The following is a 22446-nucleotide window of genomic DNA, read 5'->3' on the forward strand; positions in this document are numbered from 1 at the left end:
TTCTAGCTTTGTGGATGCTTCTGAGTCATGATAGTGAGGGGCAGAACCCTGTCCCTCCACATCCTATCTCCCCATCCCGCAAAACAAGGCTGCTGTTTGAGGCAAGGCAGGCCATCACTCCCCCTGTCCTCATGTCATAGTGGGAGTGGGGCTTCTGTCCTTTTAGTTAGGATGGACCTGTTGGCTGCATTATCTCCAAGGTGTACAATTCAGGAGTTGGGCTTTCTGCTGTTTCCAAATGCCTGAAACTTCATTACCACGGAGGTATGTATTGTACTCAACCTTTTGCATACTCCTTCAGGAGAATGGGAGACATCAGGATTATTTGACCCCTTAAGTCTGTGTGGAATAGCCCCCAACATCCATGGCCTTGGGATGGCTGGAAGACTGCAGAGAGTTCAGAAGAATCTGACCATTCTTCATTCTCTGAGGTGAGGCCACTGCAAAGGGTTATACGGCATAGGTAATGTCAGGTAGGTCCTGGGAAGGCTTTCCCCATAGGTAAGGCATGACTTATGTTTTGTGTGACTTGAGTAGTTCTAACAACGGCTCAGCCATACTTTAAGAGAAGAGCACAGCATTCCATCAAGAAGCACACACATGCTCATAAGTCAGATTCCAAATGCTCTACTGATTGACACCAGCCCTCAGTATTTGCAGTCTATTGCTCATTATAATTCTCTACAAGGGACAGAGAGTTAAAAGTTATAGTGACTCGTATATGTATTTTACAAGGTTTATGCTGCAGAACAGTAGTTCTAGATGATGTATAAGTGTCCTACTGTAGGCTACCCATTACAGATTTTCAGTTATATTGTTAAGTATTCTGTAAATACCCACTAATTTAAACAAAGATTAATAGTGCAGAAACTGGATAGGGATAAATACTGTCATACCTCATTCAGCATCGAACACATCTTAGAGACGTGATTTTCATGATCCTGACCCTTATTTTCTCCAGTGACTAATGACAGTCCATCACTCACGAGAATGTTTGAAATTAGGCTAAAATTCAGCTGCTTTCTTTCACTGTTCAAAATACCACAGCTAAGAACTTTATTAGCCTTCACAAGACACGCGGGTCCCGAGAGAACTCAGCTGTCTTGTTTTATGCCCTCCGTGAGAAATGAATGATAAAACCCAAAGTAGGTGCTAGGATCCTTTTTTTTTTTTTTTTTTTTTTTTTGAAGAGTTTACACAAATGAGAATTAGCTTCCCCACGCCTTTGTGACTAGTAAGTGGACAAACTAAACTTAAAAAAAAAAAAAAACCTAAGAGAAAAAAAAATCTCACAAACAGATTTCTGAAGACTTTTCTAGCTGTTGTCACTAACGTTTTCAGCAAAGGTTGGTATGTCTTCCTTTTGGTCGCTGTCTTCCAAATCAGTGCAAAGCTGACTCTCCAAGAGATCCGAGTTTTCATGGCACATATCACCTATATTCTCCTGCTTAGTTAAGGTCTTGAATAAATGTTTCTTTTGGTGCATTCTGAGGGCGGCAGCCGTCTTGCATATTTTGGGGCACTGGAAGCAAGCAAAGCCTTTCCCATCGTGCTCGCGAACATGCCGCCGCTCATGATTCCGCTTCGTGGAAAGATATAAAAATCCCTGGAAGCAGAACTGACAGTGGTAGCGCTTTTCCCCGGTGTGGATTCTCTCGTGGATTTTGAGAGTTTCGTTCAGTGTGAACGCCTTGTTACAATACTGACAGATGAACTCCTTCACCCCTAGGTGGATGCGCTCGTGTTTCTGCAAGTTCCCTTGCACTGAGAAGCACCGCCCACAGGTCTTGCATTGGTATGGCTTCTCTCCAGTGTGGCAGCGCATGTGCATTTTGAGCGTGGAGGGGCTCTGGAACGGCTTTGCACAAAGCTCGCAGACGTAAGGCTTCGGCGTGAGGTGTTGGTGGGGCTTGCCTTCGGCTTCCACCCCTGCTGCTTTGTCGGCATCGCAGAGCTCACACTGGAGCTTGGGCATCTCTTTATTTTCTTCGTCTTCAAAAGCCTTATCTGGTGGCTTCACCTCTGCACGATCCAGTTCAGCTGGGTACCTGCGCCTACCGCTGGGGCTTCTGCTCCCTCGCTCCTTCCTCCACTTGACCTTTCTCATTTTCCTCAACTGTTTGGATTTCTTCTTGGGCTTGTAGTTGTAGTATGGGCGCCACGGCTTGTCAGTGGAATCCTGGTCACTTACGTCATCAAAGGCTTCACTCATCTCTACGCAGTCAGCCTGGCAAAGCCCAAGGGGGCTGTCTCCATGGGTTTCTGGGTCACTCTCCTGAGGCAACGTCTCCTCCTGCGTTTGATATTTGGGCTTTCTCCCTCTTTTGCAAAACAGCTTCGACCCAAGGATACGCCTTTTCACGATGGCTTCATTCCCAATTTTCACTGTTATTTGGCAAAGGGGTGCAACGTTGCTGTTTGTGGAGGTGCCAGGCAGAGCAGGCTTTGCAATGTAAGTCTCAATTTTACTGGTTTCTTCCACGACATTTGTGGTTTTGCCCAAAGACCCTCCATGATCATTGACGTGCTTGGCCTCCTCTGTTATTTCTCCCTTGTTACATGAAAAAGCTTTCTTTTTCTCCTTAATGCTTTTGGGTCTGCTTGCAAGTTTACTGGCTTTATCTGCTCCCAGTTTGCTATCCTCTTTCAGGGAAGGACCGACAACTGGTTGTGAAGGGACTTTGTCATTGCTGCTGGTCAGGGCAGCGACGGTGTTGCTGTGTTTGATCACGGATGAGAACTGGCTGCTGTGCACGATGACAGAGGGCACCGGGCCACCGTAGCTGATCACAGAGGCCGCGTGGTCACTGCCTTTACCCACCGGTGAACCTTGTGTGGACTCCGCCTGGAGCTTGACACTGACAGTGTTTCCAGTGGAAGAAACTGACCCCTCGGTTGAATCCAAGTTATCGGCAGGATCGGTTTTCAGGGCCTCCTTCTTCCATTTGATGCCTTCTGCATTTACTTTGGCAGAAGTGGGTGCACCCTGATGTGAAGGCGTTTCCTCTGGGATGGCAGGGCTGCCGGTCAAGGTGTTCCTGCCATCTTGGAAGTTCAGTGTGGGCATTTCAGAGCTTTGTGAATTTGGAATGACAAATGTATCCTGTGCAGAGTCGCTCCTTTGACTGTTTTCTCGAGAACGTTCGTAGGAAGATTTCCGGAAGCTCTTATACGGTGCCCTCTTGCATCTCATAGGCAGGAGCCTGTAAAGTTTATAGGGATAGACAGCAGGCTTCAAGCCTCCATTGGCAGTTTTTTTATTGATGGAGAGTCTGTGATCTATGGCATGAAAAGACTTCTGATGGTTTTTCAGTATGTAGTAGGTCATAAACGTTTCGAGACAAAATATGCATTGGTACCGTCTTTCTCCAGTATGCCAGATCTCATGTCGTGTCCTGTACTCGGCCAGTGCAAAGACCTTGTTGCAGTAGTGGCAAGGATATGTTCTTCTCCACGAGTGAACGTTCGCATGCCTTCGGAGGCTGGACAAAGTCACATAACTACGCTTGCACACGATGCAACTGTAGAGCATCTGCCCGTTCACAAGTTTCACCATGTGCTCCTCATCTGGCAAGGCACTCCCAGCGCTGGCAAGCTCACCAATCCTATTTTCTGGTAGTAAGGATTCTGGACTTGTGAATGAACTTCCGTTTTGTCCAATAGTGGGGTAGTTTTCTAAAAATGGTTGGCTTCCCCCTGGGATGGGCACGTGGCTAGACCTCATGCAAATCTGTTCGTGCCGGTCCAGTCTGTTGAGGGTGGTGAACTGCTTGTTGCAGTACTTGCACACCAAAGGCTCCTGGGTCGGCCTGTGGAGCTGCATGTGGGCGCTGAGCAGTGTGCTGCTGTCAAAGGATTTGGAGCAACAGCTGCAATTATAAACAAGGGGCGGGACCTCTGCCACTGCTGGACCAGGGATATCGGAGGATCGGCTTTCCTCTTCTCTGGGAAAATGGATGTTTCCCTCATTGCTGGGAGATTTTGAGTGTGACAGAATTGGAGCTGGCTGTGGGCTTCTTTCTTGATTAACCTCTGAGTTGGTTACTGGAAGCAGTGATGTATTTTCTGTGGTTGAGTCAGAATCCTGGGTTTGGGTCTTTGGCTTTCGGCATGACTTTGCTTTTGTGGCAAGAGCCTCGCCATTTTCTTTTCCTGTTTTACCAGATACACTGCTGTCATGTTCCCATACAGGCTGACTCCTGTAAGCCTCAGTGATGGAAGAAACGGCGTACGAGTGTTCGGCAAGCGTGCGGACAGGCTCTGCCTCATGGCAGACGTTGGTCCTCTCCTGGCAGAGGCTGGCTGTTCTCATGGAATCAGACACTTTTTTGAAGCTTGCCCTCAAGTCCAGTGGAGAAAACATGTTATTACTATTTTCCGTTTCAATGATGGAAAATGCATTTGTGATCCTTGGCCCATTAGTAATGGCTGGTTCTTCGTGCCTTTTTTCATTTTTTTCTTCTTTGACCACACCCTTTTCAGTAATGCAGACTACGTAGGGACCTGGGGAATTTGAGAAGTTGCGGTCATTAAGGTCTTCCAAGAATGATATTCCCAGCTTTTTTCCTGCAGCTGCAAGATCGGTGACCGTTTCCTGTCTCCTGACCACAACGGTGGAGCTGTAGATATAATTAAGAATTTCTGTAAACACTTCGGCTTTCAGATCATCCAGCTCCAGGACGTGACTGGAAATACAGATCGTATGGCTCCAAAATATATTTTTGAAGTAAAGACTTGAGGCAGCCAAGACATTGCTGTGGGCTTTAAACTTGGTATCTTCCACAATGATGGTGACATCACATAAAATGCCCCGGATGCGCTGCTCATTTAAGATGGAGAGCACTGTGTCACTATGAAAGTCGTCCTTGAGGTCCCTGGAGAGGGACATGACTGTCATCTGAAATGAGAGACAAATGGTCAGGGGGGCTTCCAGCAGTGACTGGCTCATTTCTAGCTATTCAGTACTTTTGGGGGAAACTATTTTTACACATGAAAACTCAGACTTTTATCTCATCTTGTTGTTCTTCCTAAGACTTGGAAGTCAACATTAGAAGCCCAACCTTCTCACCCAGACTGTTTCTCATGCCATTGCTAGTAGCTGTAGCTGGAAATCTCCCAGGACTCCTTTCCCTGCTGTCTGCGAAGTCTTGGCTATGTGTGTCCAAATATGGGGAGGGCGAATTTCCGTATGTCTGAGCAGGAAGGGTCTCTCCACTCAAGGCTGCTGCTCTGAGACTCTCTGAGGCTGAGTGGCATCATGGTCTTTTAGAAGCACCCTCTATTCACCTGACTTTCACCTTAAGACAAGGTCTTACTATTTAGCCCCGACTAGCTTGCAATTTGATATCCAGACAAAACTGGCCTTGAACTCAGAGATTTACCTGCCTCTACCTTCTTTGTCATCCTCTCCCCTACAGAGGACCTGGGTATTAAAGGCAGCCTATCACACATGCTGGGTGGATCACATCCCAAGCCCTGCTGGCCTGGAACTAGCTCTGTAGGACAGGCTGGCACTGAATTCAGAGAGACAGGCCTGCCTCTCTTCCTGAGCAGTGGGAGTAAGGGCATGCATCAACACACCTGACTATATTTGATATGTGTGTGTGTGTGTGTGTGTGTGTGTGTGTGTGTGTGTGTGTGTTGCTGAGGACTGAATCCCTGGCCTCTACGTGCTGGTCAAGGCTTTACCATTGAGCCATACTCCCTGCCTCTTTTATATGTGTTCAGAGATAACCTTAATAATCTGAGCCAAACATAATTCATAAAGCAGAAGTAATTTGTTAATTTATTTTTAAAAGTTTCCCATAGGTGAGTGGTTCCTCTATGTGAGGTATCTGTTTAGAGAAGTAGCAAGAATGGAAGAAGCTATGCTAATTCAGTCCTCTGAGGAGTTCTTTTCTGAGCGGCAGCCTGTGTGACTGAGTCTGACAGCCAGGGACACCTGCCTCCTCGCCACACGTGATTTCCCCTTTATTATAACCAGACTAGAGTTTTTAAAATGAAGGCAAACAAACATGACAAGACAGCACACCAGGACAGTGTGTTTCTCAGTTGGTGCTAATGAGTCTCATCACAGCCTCCCGTGCTAGGACCTCAGAAAGGTACAGTGACTCTTGGATGGTGTGAGAAAGGTTCACATGCAGTGTGCACAACTCATTCTCTTCCGTTAGACTTGGGGTTGTGGAAAATGTCCAAGAAACAACAGTTCAAAGGTTTTAGTTGACTTTGGAGGAGTGTGGTGGAGCAGGGCAGCTCATACATGGTGGTGGTGGGAAAGAGAGGGAGAAGAAAAGACAAAGGAGCCCCGGCTAGATGACCCCCTTGCCCCGCTTTTACTCTCTTCAAGCCCCCAGCCTGGTGCTGCCTTCTCCTCTCATCCTTTCTGACACACCCTGGGCCATGCTTTACAAACCTGTACACTTCTCACCCCAATCAAGCTGACAATTAAGAAATCACACACTCTTACACCACCGCTGGGTGGCGGTGGCTGAATGACCATGTCATTCTCTGTATGTTTTACTGTGAACCTGGGATGACCAGAGCCTACTGACACCCTAGTGGCCGGCAGCTGCTTCCACAGGCATCCAGAGCAACAGATCCACGGCACTCAGTGACCTAAGACACAAATGAGATGAACGCCCTGACTTCATGTGGTACCATCTGTTCTCTTCTAGTACCTTCCACTTTAAAACCACGCAAATAGTAACTCGCTGTTCTCGCTCTCTGCCAGTCCGTCACCCTTGCATCTAAATGTGCACCAGCATTCTGCTGTGAGCTACAAGAAATAGCACACATCCTCAAGCCCACCTCCTGTGCCATCAGTACGCGCAGGCCCCAGAAAGTCATAGAACTCGGCAATGTTTCTCTGCCAGCCGCAATGTCTTGCTAGTCTGTAGTGTTTATCTCATGACAGCTATTCAGTTAGATAGACCAAATGTCCATATAAAAACTCCTCTCATCTTTTGTAAAGGGTTTGTTATAAGCTGGGCCCTATGGTCTATTTAGCATCCTTTACACAAGCAACATCTGATAAATTCTTCCATCACTTTTGGTCACAGCGAAAGGGCACCTTCCTGTGAGTCCGTCAGTTTTGACAAAGCAACTGCATATGTGCTCATCAGCTTCAGTCCTCCAATGAGGAAGCTCGGGCTTTCGGTCGTCTGCTACAGCCACTCCTAGCCGGGCCACTGCTCCGACCTTGTTTCAGTTTCTTTATTTAACGCTAGTTCTACTTTGCTTTGCCTTGTCTCGAATTTAATTTTTCATGAGTCTTTTCTGGAATCGAGGGGAATTGTTTCCACGAGCAGAAACATATCCTATAGGATCTACTTTCCCCATAGGTTCATCTTCTTATACTGTTTAATGTCTCTGTACACACACACACACACACACACACACACATGAGAAATGACATCTCTTCTTGAAAAGCAGGAGTAGTGAGTGGCTTGGCGAGGACTGGTGCCCCGCAGTCATGCCCCCTGCATGCACATCCTGCCGCCTGAGCATTCACGGCCAAGCAGCTTTTCTTAGTAGCTGGGGTCAGAGCACTGGTATTTAAGAACAAGAAGTGTGAATAATTACTGTCTTCAATTTGACAATCTATAATCTATAATCACCTGGGAGGTCGACCTCTGGACATGTCTGTGGGAGGTTATCTTAATGGCCCCGAGAGTGGGAGACCTGCCCAGTGTGGGTGGCACCATTGTTTGGTTGGGAGTTGGGACTGTGTGGTGGGGAAATGCATCTAAGGAGCAGCATGCATTCATTATTCCCCGCTTTCTGATCGTGGATGCAATGTGACAGCTGTTTCAAGCTCCCACGCCTTTCCATCTCCTCCATGATGGAGTGACTCCTTGAACTACGAGCTGGAATGAATCCTTTTACCCTTAAGTTGCCTTTTTAAAATTCAAAACAAACCATTACTCTGTGTGTGATGCAGAGGGTGATCCAGGTGCCATGGTATGCATGTGGAGGTCAGAGGACAGCTTTGGGGACTCTCTTCTCTCCTACCATTACATGGGTTGCAAAGATGTCCACTAGGCTGGCAGGGACGTCTGATGAGTCATCTCACCAGCCCTCAAGTGGCTTTGTCACAGGAGAATCAGCTAAAGAAACAGGAAGTAGATGAAGGGGTAGGGGTGGGGACACACAACGACACAGGGACAGGACAGGGGACGGACTTAACACTGAAGGGGAGGAGGCCGGTCTCACCAACATCGGTATTCTCTGACATTAGAGATGTAAGCACTCTACAGCAAACCCTCCACGTTTCTCCACAGTGAGTAACTTAAAAGAGAAGTCAGAGGAGCCTCTGCAGACAGAAGGCCCCCAATAGATTTTGGAACAAAAAGTGTAAATCACAGAGAAGATGAGGTTTAATTTACATGTAACTTCTAAAATGTTTTCTAAAAAAATTTTCATGTAACAAGTTCACTATTCTTAAAAGTGCTACTGAGAAAAAATATAGAACCATGAAAAGGCTAAAATGAGGGGCTGGCTCAGCAGTTAGGAGCACTGGCTGCTTTTCCAGAGAACCCATGTTCAATTCCTAGCACCCACATTGGCTGCTCACAATTGTCTGGAATTCCATTTCTGGGGAATCTGACATCCTCTTCTGGCCTCGGTGGGCACTAGACGCATATGTGGTGCACAGGCATACATGCAGGCAAAGCATTCATACATACAAAATAAAAAAAAAAATTAAAAAAAAAATTAAAAAAAAAAAGGCCAAGCCGGGCGGTGGTGGCGCACGCCTTTAATCCCAGCACTCGGGAGGCAGAGGCAGGCGGATCTCTGTGAGTTCGAGGCCAGCCTGGTCTACAAGAGCTAGCTCCAGGACAGGCTCTAAAAATAAAGCTGCAGAGAAACCCTGTCTCAAAAAACCAAAAAAAAAAAAAAAAAAAAGGCCAACAAAACCATTCTAGATATAAAAATTTAGGTGAATCTGTAATTAGATAACTGCCAAAGCCTGAGCTATGTTACCAGTTTGCTGAGTCTGTATTGTTTAAACTGTATTTCTTAACGTGTATTTGTTTATGCATGAGAGGAGGCATCCGTGTGCATCAGCACACACACCGAGGCCAGAGGACACCTTTGTGCAGTCACGTCTTCTCTTTAGTCTCGCATGGGCTCCAGGGATTGAACTCAGGTCATCAGGCTTGCCTGACAAGTGCCTTTATCTGCTGAGTCATCTTATCAACCCCTAAGTTTGTATTTTAACCAGAATAGCGCTTAAAAGCATTTTTAAATATATAAACACACACACACACATATAGACACCATGTATGTATGACTAAATGATGAATATTTAAACATATAATACACTTCTATTTGTAAATACAGGTATAGAAATAGGGTGAATAATTCAGCACCCAAAATAGGACACTAGAGAGAGAAAGCAGGTGTAATTAATAACTGTGCTAGAGAAACAGCACACACTGGGACTAGATCCCAAGAAGATGAATGGTCATCCTATATTTACATATATAAGTATGTAAGCAGAATATATAGCTGTACAAAATTTAACATAAAAATCATGTGATTTTTAACATAAAACATATCTTGTGTGAGTATGCAGTTGCCACGGGGAAATTCTAGTTAATCAGCCTATTTAGACTTTTGAGCTGGTTTTGTCCCCTGCCACACTCTAACTCTACAGAGTAAACATATATACATATAGTACAAACATGGGCACCTAAGTTAGATATTTCGAATAACTAACATGACTTTGCAAGGCTAGGTATCTTGGTGCACCCTTATAATCCCAGCACTTGGGAGGCTGAGGAAAGAGGACAATAAATTCAAGGCCAACCTGGGCTACATGCAAGACAACATTTAAAAACAAATACAGCTGGCCAGTGGTGGTGCATGCCTTTAATCCCAGTATCAGGAGACAGAGATAGGCGGATCTCTGCGTTTGAGGCAAGCATGGTCTACAGAGCTAGTTCCAGAACAGACAGGGCTGTTACATAGAGAAACCCTGTCTCAAAAAAAAGTAGCTATAACAAATAAGTAAATATGAGTAATAAAGTTATTCTGCTATATTTGCTTTCAAAATCAACTACCTTGTGTATGTGTTGATGTGTGTGTGCAGATGCTTATATTGGGGGTGGGTATACATGGTATATGTGTGCATGCCCATGTGGAGGTCAGAAGCCAGTCTCAGGTGTTGATCCTAAGGAACCATCCACGTTGATTTCTGAGACAAGGTCTCTCACTTTGGGACTTAGGGCTCACTGTTTTAGGTTAAGTAAGTCCCAGGGATATTATCTGACTCTGCATCCTCAGTGCTGGGATTGCAAGCATGCCCGACTTTCTTATCTGGGTAATGGGTGCCAATGGTCTTCATGTTTGTGGAGCACACTCTCCTGACTGAGCTACGGCCACAGCTCCAGAATTACCTACCTCATTAAAAAGAAAATAAATCTCGGCTCATGGTAAAGATTCAAACAGTCGGGAGCAGCAGTCCCTCCTCCATCCCAGCTTCCCACCCCCACATCCAGAGGTCCAGGCAGCACATCTACCTTTTCATGGACCACTTTTCTCATAGCATTGGAAGACCTGCTTTCTGTGTGCATCATGCTTCTCCGGCCTCGAGTTCTCCTACTTGGCAGTCTTTAGACATACCCGTCTCAAGCAATACCTCACAGGGGTAGCCTCCTCCTTCTGTGATTTCTGGTTGTGTGTTCATGCCCACACTGGAGCTTCTGGGAATACATTTGTTCACGCGTATCTTTCTTGATGAGTCCCCAAAGTGCAGGGACAGTTTTGCCCATCTTTGTACTCTGTATACCTATAGCACAGTGCATGCTGACTATCGATGTTGACGATGAGCAAAGAGCAATTTAAGCAAATGTCCTAATTTACATATTGTGCAAACAGAACTTCCTGAGTTAGAGCCTTAAAAATCAGACCTAAGTGAGCCCAGTTCTGCTTAAACCAGTGCCAAGTAAGAGGAAAATAAAAATGAGTTCTTGCCAAATTTATTCCTGTGTCCTTTAGCCTGGCAGTTTTTAAAGCATGTTTCAAAGGCCTCTGGGTTTCCTAAGGCATTTTCTAGATTTGTGTGGTCAAAATTACTTTTGTAATGACACAGAGGTATTATTTATGGTTTTTTTTTTGTATGTTGAAAAGTTATATAGAATGGTTCAATGGCAATGACAGGTAGGTTCTGGCACTTCAGCAGACACTTTGCCACAGACAATCAATGGAAGGAATAAAAATCATTTTATTAACTTTTAACCTCGAGACATGTGTGTGTGTGTGTGTGTGTGTGTGTGTTTAAGGATTCTGGGTGCTAGAGAGGCATATGTAAAACTCTTAGGAGTACATACTGAAACAGAACTACTACCAAGAAAAGCAACTGGGTTGTTCTTTGAGTTGAGGGTTTAACCAGCTTATTAACCTTTTGTCATGGATTACCATTTTGAGAGAATCACAGACTGCAGCTATTTAGAGTTTTGAAAACAGACTAAGATTCCCTGTCATTTCATGGGTATAGGCATTTTGCTACCAATAATAAAATTTTATTTTTATATGAAATTTAAACTTTGGAAGCGACATTTCCAAATACAGAATGATTTTTCTGATGAGGCTGATAGTGATGTGAATGAATATGTTTTTTGGATATTGTTTAGCAAATCTGGAGGTTGGCCTGACTCAGGGGACCAGTATTTTCTAGTGACCAATGCATGTGTTAAAATATACAAAAGAGACTAGTAGACTTATAGGTAATAAAGTACGCAAGGTTCAAAGTTCTTGTTTCAACTAACTGTTAAGAGATCATCATGTCAAATTTTGATGTAATATCAAAGACTATCCACAATTAACTTGAAAGGCTATTTTAAAAACCCTCTTTTTAAACCATTTGTGCAAGGTTGAATTTCTTTATATACCTCAACTAATAGAATATGCTGTATTACAACAGGATGTGGAAACAGATGTGAAAATCAAGTTGTCTTTCTACTAAGCCAAAATTGAAGATATTTGACAAAATATAATACTTCTTACTGATTTATTTCATGCCATCATCATTTTAAATGAAATGTTACTTGATTGTTTAATAAGGTTGAAGAAAGTCATTTTGCATGAGCATTTAAATACTTATTTGAATTTTTGAATATAGCAAATAGTGACAGACCTAAGATGAACAAAATCTTTTGAATCTTCAATGGTAAGTCGAGGGACTGAAGAGATGGCTCAGTGGTTAAGAGCACTTGCTCTTCCACAGGACATGCTTCATGGCAGCTCACAATCATCTCTAATTCCAGGTTGAGGGAATCTAACACCCTCTTCTGGCCTCTGTGAGCACCAGGCATGCAAGTGGTACACAGACATACATGCAGGCAAAACACTCATGCATAAATAAAAAAGAATAAGTATATCCTAAGACAAAAACTTTGAAATTATTGTGCTAATCCATAAGGTAACATTCATAATACTTTGAAATAATTTCTACCTCTAGGAAATTTATTTTATTTTACTCAATAAAAAAACTACAGGTATGTCTAAAAGAATCACACACAAAGTGACTGAGAGTAAGACACAAAGTAGAATTCCCTAGGAGACAGGTGGGGAGACTGAGGGATGAGGGATGGAGCCATGCCCATGGCCGCACAGAAGCACACTGTTCCCCACCTAGAGATGAGTGTTCTCTTTGGATTTGAGGATGTGGACCACGGACTGGTTGGACCACAGGGGTGCTCCTGACCAGTCTCAGTGAAAGCTGTTCTTTGATTGGCTCGGTTGTTCTTATCCTGTTCGTACAATTTACTGCTGCTTGCATCTTGTTTTCTAAGTCTCAAGACCTACTTTGGTCACGACAAACTTCCTGTCCAGATGATTTTGTCCACTCATTTTATTTCAAAATCAGGTCCTTCCTACATCATCCTTTCCACAATGCTGTTTTTAGGCCTTTGTTCCCTGACTGAATTTGAAAACAAGAAGACAATCCTTGGCAATGATGTAACCATTACTTCCCAGTATCTCCGGTTTAATTAAAGCTTCTTGCTCTTTAACCAGTTAAGACAATTCTATCAAAATATCAAAACACCTAGAATTATAATTCCCATGTAAACTCTATGAATTTACCATGTACCCCTTTATAGGGCTTGCCATCAAAATCTGGTGTTTAGTGTGAGTGCGTGCGTGCGTGTACGTGTGCCTATCTGTGCATATGAAGAGACCAGAGACTGTCAGGCGTCCCCTCCATTGCTTTCCGCTCCGCTTTTCTAGAGACAGGTCTCTCACTGAATCTGAAGGTTACCAGTCGGACCAAACAGCGAATTCTAGATGGTCTCCTGTCTATTCCCCCCAGCACCATAGTTACAAGCTCATGCCACTTTAAATATCAGGGATCCAAACTCAGGTCCACAAGCTTGCAAAATAAACATTCTATCCTGTCAGTCATCTCCCCAACTCCCAAAGTCTGTTGTGTTTTATCGGCAAATCTCTAAGACATGACAGAGGAAAATGAAGCAGCCCTGGCCAAGGGAAGGCTGCTCTCCAGAGGCAGCCTGGACTCCGGTTTTCTAAATCTTCCGATCAAAGAAGGCCAAGCCTTCCTGCCAGCACTCAAGACAACTCAGTTCCTAACATAAATAAAATAATAGCGTTGAACCAACAAACAACTTTCTCCCCTCTCTACTGCAAGTCGTGTTCTATAAAAAGAAACGTAGAAATCAACCCTAACTAAAAAAAGAATGCTCTGTATGAGGATACTGACCTGGAATCCTGCAAAAGTCAAACTCACTTTCCATATCCAGCTAGCGCAGGCCGGCCTATGGAAGCGGAATCCACTGTGTGGGGTTGCAAGGCCCTATGGAAATTTTCTGACAAAGGACGGTTTGCTGCAGGGAGCTGGCTCCGCCAGCCCACACACATCCTCACAGTGCATTTGCTCATAGTCATGGTGAGGTCTACGTCAGACCACACGTGATGGGGTGTTAGAAACACAAGCACCAGATCTCGAAAACAGATTACAAAACAGAAGGCCTTTACAGAGCAGAACTGTGTCTAGGAAGAGGAATGTCCTTTTGATTTTTGTCTTCAGAATGGGTTCCAGCAGGGGCATGGACAAGCTGTGTATGCTAGGCTGCAGCGCACTGAAAGCTATCAGATTCAAGGCAGCACGGCGTGCCGAGGGGAGTTCATTTTCTTCCCTGAAACTCAGAGTTGACTCTGTGAGCTACTGAAAGCACTCCGCATAGGGGAGGCCGACTGCGACAACCTCCCCATTATGGTGAATGGGAAACAACGGGCCTCCAGACCTGTAGCTGCATGCACAGACTGTGAGAAACGGGTATTGTCAGATTCATGAATGATGCAACGGGTCCAGCTAAACGTTTTAGGTTGCCTGTTTGCAAAGATGAAGAGGGAACAGGTTTGTGGGTTCTTTTTCTCTTGTTGAAATGGAGCAGTGTTTAGGATGGCCTGCCTACCATGGGTTCATCTCAGGATCAAGCTTGCCCAGACACCTGCTGGCTTGAGGAGCCTGGCAAACAGGCTCAGAGGCTGTCTCCTAAGCCTTCAGAGTTCTCTGTCCTTGTTTCAGCAAATTCCACCAGCACTCAATAGTCCCAAGTGGTGAAGGCATTTTCCCATCTGAATCTTGTTCCTTAGGACTGGTTCCCGTTCTCTGAAATGCCGCACTGCAAGAACGAGCTGTCTACGAAGGCAGCTGGCTTTTAAAGGGCAAACACTGTTTTCCTGTGAACGTAGAAGGGCTGGCGGAATGAATGGAAGATGGCCCTTCTTTTCTCGCTTGACTGATACCCCTGGGGGTGGGTAGAAGGAAGAACTTTTGCGCATTCTGGCTTCTGAACAAGAACGCACATTTAACTAATGGAAAAGACGGTTACCCTAGAGTGGACAGAGCACACCAGCTGCTGCTTTGGTGCTAGCCAATCTAGATCTACGCCGTTGTTCCCGACCTTCCCCGGGTCTTTTGTACTTGGTTCTGGGGACTCAACATAAGTCAGTGAAATCATAGTTCATCACACACACACACACACACACACACACACACACACCACATCAAGTGCATCACTTAGCACACAGTAGGCGGGTTCAGTGAATGTGTTCCAGGAAACCCAGCAAGTACGTCACTTAGCACAGAGTAGGGGTTCCACACAACCCACTAAGTGAAGTACTTGGCATACAGTAGGGGTTCAGTGAATGTCAGCAAATAGCTAGAAAACTAAACTGGCTGTTACCTGCCTAATTCCCCATGGAGAGAACCGCTCAATCACCTAACCTTTGTATAGAGCACAAATACAAAGAGATCTGGCCAATCCATGCCAAAAGCGTTCAGAGGCCTTTCCCCATCTTGGCGATAAAATCCAGGTTTCTCTGCAGCCTGCGGGTTACTCATGGGTGCCCCATTCTCGCCGATTCACTTGTTCATTCCTGCCCGCATATAGGCTCCCCTTGCTTCTCCTATCTGCCAAGTTTCTTTGGGCCCTGGAACCTTTAAAGTACCTTTGTTCAGGGACTGCCTAGGGATGGCTTCCTCCCATTTCAGGCCTAGTTCCGAAGTCATGGGCATCTCTTCCGTGCTACCTATGGGTCCATCACGTCTGACATTTGTTCCCAGGCTGGCAGTGCTGTCTGGGAGGCTGGAGCACTTTTAGGAAGTGGGTAGCTAGTGCCAAGCCCCCACTTTGTTTCTTGAATCAATGCACTGTAAAAGCAAGCAGCCCCGTGCTCCTGGCCATCCTGAGCTGGCTTAAGTTTCCATGTCTTCCTTGTACAGCCTTCCTCCTTCAGGTTGCTTCTTTTAGAAATTTTGTCCCAGTAACAAAGCAACACCCTCCTATCATCTTACTGCCTTTATACTGCTCAGCTCGACCTGCAGTTATCACACACACACTGGTCCCTAGTTATCTGCAGAGCAGGGCACAGATAGTGTGTCTTCCCACCCCCCCCCCCCGCGCCATACACAAACACACTTTCCCCTATGCATACATATTATGAAAAAGTTTAATTTACAAATTAGGCACAAATAAGACATTAACAATAGTTAAAATAACAAATAAACTATAATAAAAGTTTTTTGTTGTTTTTTGTTTTTAGAGACAGGATTTCTCTGTAGCTTTGGAGACTGTCCTGGAACTCGACCTGTAGACCAGGCTGGACTCGAACTAACAGAGATCCACCTGCTTCTGCCTCCTGAGTGCTGGGATTAATGGCGTGCGCCACCACCACCCAGCTATAAAAGTTCTTAATACTTCTAAGTTACTTCTGGAATTTGATCAGACCGTACCCGACCTTGGAAAACCGAAACAGTGGAAAGTCAACATTTAGATAAGGGGAAACTACTGTTTAGTCTTCACGATTCTTCCCAGGAAGTAAGCTCTGGGAGGGACAAGCCTTTCTACTGTTGCTGCTCATGACACATGGAAGCCATTCAGGTTTTGCTGGGTAAAGATAAAAATATATGAGACAAAGAGGGCTCAGTTTGATGAAAAATCCAACCTATGAGGCCTTGTGTGGTTCTAATCAGGGTGCAGCATGAGTTCAACCATGGGAAGCCGCAGAAGAATGCTGAAGAGAGAGATCCTGCAGGGGAAGGCCGGCTTCTAGTGTGACCCTCCTGCACGAGAAAGGGAAGAGCCTCCTGGCCAATGAGGAACTAGAGTCTTGTACCTGGATGCTAGTATCTTTACAAAAGCTTATTAAGTCCCTTATAATTCAACCTCCGTGTTTCTTCTGGGGGCTGGACTACCTTCCAGTCCACCCTGGTCTCCATCCACACCCCCTTCCCTCCTCCCAGAAGCCACTCATCTGCCGCGCGCTCTCGGCCGGCAGCCTGGCCTCACCTTTTTTAGTACTTGTGACTAGTTCCGAGTTGCGTGGTAAATGTATGCCTTACTACAGAGTAAAGCTCCCGGACCGTTCAGCTCTGCAGTTGCTGCTGAGGCTTCCTTTACCACAGCACTAACACTAAGCGGCTCTGCCTGGTTCTATTTGCGGCTTCCCGGGTTCAGCCCTGGGGCAGCATGGGCAGTTCTGCTATCTCCTCCTGTGCTACTGGGGGTGGGGAACACCCAAGTGCAAGAAAGTCAAGAAGGCTGCTGTGGCTTGGAAAAAGGACAAACAAAGCCACCCCCCACGAATGATCATTTCTGGGGATCTGCCAAGCAGGTTGCGTTATGAGAGCTGAGCTGCACATGACAACCCAGGGCCATGCATAACCCATAAAGATACCTTACCCACGCAAGTTAAAAACACCCAAGTTTGCAATGATGAAAACGTGTGTTTAGTTTTCAGTCTCTGTGACAAAAACCTAAGAAAATGGCTAAGAGAGGGGAAGATTTATTTTGGCTCAGAGGTTCATTCCTGTCCATGCTTGGTGAGGCAGACATCACTGGAGGAAGAGCAAGGCAGAGAAAGGCTGCTCACCACATGGCAGTCAGGGAGCAGACTGAGCGAGAGAGGTGCTGGGAGCAAGACAGAGCAGGCTAGCCCACTTTTCCAGCTTGTCAATCTCCTTGTCCCCACCTCCTCCTAGCAATGCTATCAGATTATGACTCTACCTGTGGATTCAGCCACTGTGGTCAGAGCCCTCAGAATCTAATTGTTTCCTCAAAGCCTGCCAGCCGGCAACAATGGCTATGACGTGTGAGCCTCCGGGGTCATTTCCACCCCAGACTGACACGATCACTGTTCTCCCTCAAAGGGAGGAGAGGAGATCAATCCTTTAAGTTATATAGTGACATTTCATTTAAAGCCCAGAGACTGGGCCATTGTCTCGGATACCTACAATGAATTGGTAACAAATTTCAAAATTAACTTCCAGGTGAGGTGTGGAACCCCAGCTCTCAGGAGGCAGAGGCAGGTGAATATTTGTGAGCTCCAGGACAGCCAGAGCCATACAGGAAGTTCAAAAGTGTTAAGAATTTAACACTAAAAGTATAAAGCTGGCGGCACGCATGTGTCGTTGACGTCAGATGTACGCGAAGGGCTAACTTTCCACGTGGCGTCCTCCCTCTGGCACTCACAGCTTCCCGCTCCCGTAACCACTTTTAAATTCCTTCTGACCACAGTCCCTGCCTTCTCTACCGAGGAGCGCTCATCTGGAGCTGGGGCTGAGCTGTGACCTACTTCTGGGTTATGGAACTGTGGGTGCCTGTGCATACCAGTGCCCCGTATGTGACTTACTCTAAAGGCACACGCGAGCTGTCTTGCCCTGTGAGGCAACCAACAGGAAGATGGAAAACACATGGCAATACGTGCTTACCACGGTGGTGCTCAGCTCAAGAGTGCGATTAGATGCGGGACCTCAAAAAGAATCACCTTATCACTAAAGGTACGTCAGGGCTTCGGGGGGATAGGTCCTAGGCTGCCATGCTTCTTGTGTCCTACTTTGTACACATCCTTTGTACACATCCTTTGTACACATCCTTCAGGACATTATGCAGCACCATCAAGTCATAAGTAGACGACTTTAGGAAATAAATGACTATGTTTCCTGCGTGTTTATCCTGGAGCCCCGCTCGGCCTCTTTTCTAAGTATCACGTAGAAAGGCATTCACATTCCTCCCAAATGCATCAGAACCTCCACTGAAAACCTGTCTGCTGGCGGGAAGATGATCAGGTAAATATGACATCCTACGCTGTGCCCAACACCTACCCAACATAGTCGTGTCCAGCACCATTGTACATATTGTGTACATTAGCCCAGTAAGCCTCATCGCAGTGGTTTGTGTGCATGTGGGTGTGTATGTGGAGATCAGAGGGCAACTTCTGGGAGCTGGTCCTCTCACCCCACTTTGTTGTCACAGAGCCTCCCTCAGAGTTTTCCGCTGCTGCTAACAGGCCAGCTGCTCCTTTAGCTTCTGGCCATTCTCCTGTCCCCACCCTCATCTCACGAGGATTATAAATGTGTGCCGCTGTATCCAGCTTTTAACAGGGGCTAAGGGGCCTAAACTCAGGCCTGAGATTTGTATAGGAAGTACTTTTAACTGCTGTGCCATCTTGCTGGTACCAATGGCAATCTTATTTTACAAATGATAAAACTCAGAGTCAGAGAGGCTGTGGAGCTTGGCTAAGATCATTTAGCTTGTGAGTGGCAGAGCTGGGGATTCAAATCACAGACTGACTCAAATCTGCGATTTTTATTTCAAATTCAGGACCATGAAGACATAACAGAATTAGATGTGGGAGCTAGACAGCTGACTCAGCAGTTAGGAGCACTTGTTTCGTCTGCAGAGGACCCAGGTTTCGTTCCCAGCACCCACATGGCCACGCACAACCATAACTCGAGTTCTGGGTGATCCGCCATCCTCTCTGACCAGTGTGGGCACCAGGCACATATGTGGTACACATGAATGCATGCAGGCAAAACATGCATACATGTAAAATAAATGAATCTAAGAGAGAACTTATGTCCTTGTCTTCTGGTTGCAGAGAGTGGTATGTACTGGGGACTGAAGTCCCAGAGGTTTGTAGGATATCAGCCTTCTCCCCACTGCTTGTTTAGACAGGGCTGCCGTGTCCCTAGGGTACAGTTTGTACACAGTGGTAGGCCGTGGATGAACCACACACTACCAAGTCTACTGCTTGGTCAAGTATGTACCTCATATGGGCCTGTGCCCACCAGAAAGGGCCCATTTCATTTCTCTTGTGTGTTCAAAGGTACCGTATGTTCCACAGGTGGCCCTGGCAAGAGCATTTAAGGGAAATTAATACTTTCCATAACATATTAATTTATTTTATTAAGTTATAAAAACCTAAAAGTATCATATGGCATTTAAATATCACTTTAGTTTTTATTTCATTTGCTTTGGGCTCAAGGCCTTCTACCTACTGTATCTAACACAGGGCTTATTACAAGATGGGGCAATGGAGAAGGAATTGTCGGGACAGAAGTCACTAATTGAGAAGAACAGAGAGACCTCGATGCCTAGAAGTAGTCCACTCTCAAGGCAGGCTTCTCCCTAAAGAGAATTTAGGATGAGCAGGCTGGCACTATGGGGTCCAACCTTGGTGTCAAGTGGTCCTGGTTTTGTTAGGATTCAAGTGAGCTTCTTAGATCTTTGTATTATAGTTTCTTAAGTGGCCATATAGCACTAATTTCTGAATACCAGCTCTATTGGTCCTTCTAGGCAGATGCAAAAAGAAATTAACAGTTTAATGCCCCCTCCCCTTTTTTTCTTTCAAGACAGGATTTCTCTGTGTATCCCTGGCTGTCCTGGAACTCACTATGTAGACTAGGCTGATTTTGCATTCACAGAGATCCACCAGCCTCTGCCTCCCAAGCATGTGTACCACCACCACCTAACAAAAAAAAAAAAAAAAAAAAAAAAAAAAAACCAAAAAAAAAAAAACCAAAAAAAACCCTTTTAAGGTAACTACTTATATGGTCAGTATATCCATGACATGACATGTATTTTCCCTCTTAAGTCAGAGGCTCATGAAAATTTGGCTATGAATTCAGGAATAAACACTCACAAGACCACATGTTACCTGTTAGGGGTTTCTATACATGTTTTAGTGGGAGCAGTCTTTTCTCTTTCCCCACACTGTGTCTCATTACCTTGATTATCTACTTTCAAACTCTCCACAGACCGCTCCTGCCCCTTTGTCTTCACATAGGAGGGATTTTTACAGTGCAGTCTTGGGACCCAGGAACCTAAGATCTTAGCAGTTTGGTTGTGATTTAGCCTACACAACATTTTCTTTCTTTTAGTTTAAGTACTAGCTTGCAGTTTCTTTGGTAAAAAAATTTTAAAAACTGGGTTCAGTTTGAGGTTTAACATAGCTCTGTACTTTGTTGTAGACCATGCTTCAAACTGCCGTCAAATTCCTTGATCAAAATCATCAACAAACGCTTGGGTTAAGCAGTAATTCCAAGTTGTCTTGCTCAGTTGGATCAGTTTTTCTCTTTTTTTTTTTTTTTTTTTTTTTTTTGGTTTTTCGAGACAGGGTTTCTCTGTAGCTTTGGAGCCTGTCCTGGAACTAGCTCTTGTAGACCAGGCTGGTCTCGAACTCACAGAGATCCGCCTGCCTCTGCCTCCCGAGTGCTGGGATTAAAGGCGTGCGCCACCACCGCCCGGCTCAGTTTTTCTCTTAATTGATTCCCTTTCTCCTCTGAAGGCAAAGGCGGGCCCTGCCTACTGCAGCGCCTGGCTCTTCTCTCACTCTGCTGCCTTACTTGCTGTATACCCATTTCATTAACCTAGAATCTTGGGCAAAGCCCTTCCGTGACTGGGGTGTGACGTGTGTTGTATCACAGCTGATGATCAAAGCCCACTTCCAGTTTACCTATAAGATGGTGTTAAACAGATCCAAAGAAACATCTGTCCTCCCCCAGATGCCAAATCCATTCTCTCAAAAATGTTTCTTAAAACAAAGGCAGAAGTGAAAGCACTGCTCCAGCAGGATGGAGCAGTTCAATTTAGACACTCAAAGGCACAGGAAAAGCCCACACCTGAACTCATTCTCCACTTGCCAGAGATTCCAGAGCCTGCTCCACTCATTTGAGGAACCCAAGGGATCTCAAATGCAGCCCTTGTCCTACCACGGCCCTTTAGGGTTTTTCCTTTCCTTATTTTGATCTCATTTGGCCATTCTCCTTTGAAGAGAATATTATAGAGAAGCCAAGGGTGATGTGGGATGTCTTTCTGTATGCTATAAATATGTGTTGCTCTCATTGGTTGATAAATAAAGTTGCTTTAGCTTATGGCAAGGCAGGATTAAGCCAGGTGGGAAATCCAAGCAGAGATACAGGAGAAGGGCAGAGTCCAAGAGATGCTAGCATCTGTCCAAGGAGCAACATGTCAGAGCACCACTGGTGAGCCACAGGCCACATGGCAATACAGATGAATAGAAATAGGTTAATTTAAATGTAAGAGCTAGCTAATAATAAGCCTGAACCATTAGTCAAACAGTTATAAGTAATATTAAGCCTCTGAGTGGATATTTAGGAACGGCTGTAGGGCTGGGTGGGATAGAAAAGCTTTTGTTTACGCAAGGGTCTCACGTGGTGAGCAAAACAGGCCTCAGACTTCTGGCTTCTGCACCAGGCTCCACAAATGGCTGTGTTGGGACCACACTTTCTGACCTTGGAAACTGCCTGACCTCATGAAGCCTGCATCAGCATGTGAAAGGGAGGTCACACTGCTTCCAGAGTGCGGGACCAGTTGGGAGATCAGCGTACAGCAGCAGCCAGGAAACACAAGTGCAGCTGCCTGACTTTATTTTGAGTTTGTGCTTTTAGAGGAAGGCATGTGGGCCTTTCTTTCCTTTCTGCCAGCTCCGATTTCCAAACGTCCAGGACTGAATTTTGCAATAGAAACTCAAAATTTCATGTTTATTCTTTTTCTATTAAATGTGTTCATTTGGTCCCTCCCATTTTTACCTGATAACACATTGAAGAACACTAATTGTATCTTAAATGACATCCACTGATTGTTTAAACGTACTACACAGATTCCTGCTTCCACT

The 22446-nt window shown here is 45.3% G+C and overlaps 1 protein-coding gene across 8 annotated transcripts in view; it reads right to left on the bottom strand.

The window, feature by feature from the left end:
• Positions 1–1186: 1186 nt before the first annotated feature.
• Zbtb38 (zinc finger and BTB domain containing 38) overlaps positions 1187–22446 on the bottom strand; it is a 77008-nt gene continuing 55748 nt past the window's right edge. For all 8 annotated transcript variants that reach the window (XM_038321791.1, XM_038321788.1, XM_038321789.1 and 5 more), the window contains one exon: positions 1187–4897. In XM_038321791.1, the coding sequence (XP_038177719.1) occupies positions 1316–4897 (3582 nt within the window). In that variant the 3' untranslated portion in view covers positions 1187–1315. The remainder of the gene's footprint in view (positions 4898–22446) is intronic.

This window comes from Arvicola amphibius, chromosome 3 (assembly GCF_903992535.2).
Source record: "Arvicola amphibius chromosome 3, mArvAmp1.2, whole genome shotgun sequence".
NCBI classification, from domain to species: domain Eukaryota; kingdom Metazoa; phylum Chordata; class Mammalia; order Rodentia; family Cricetidae; genus Arvicola; species Arvicola amphibius.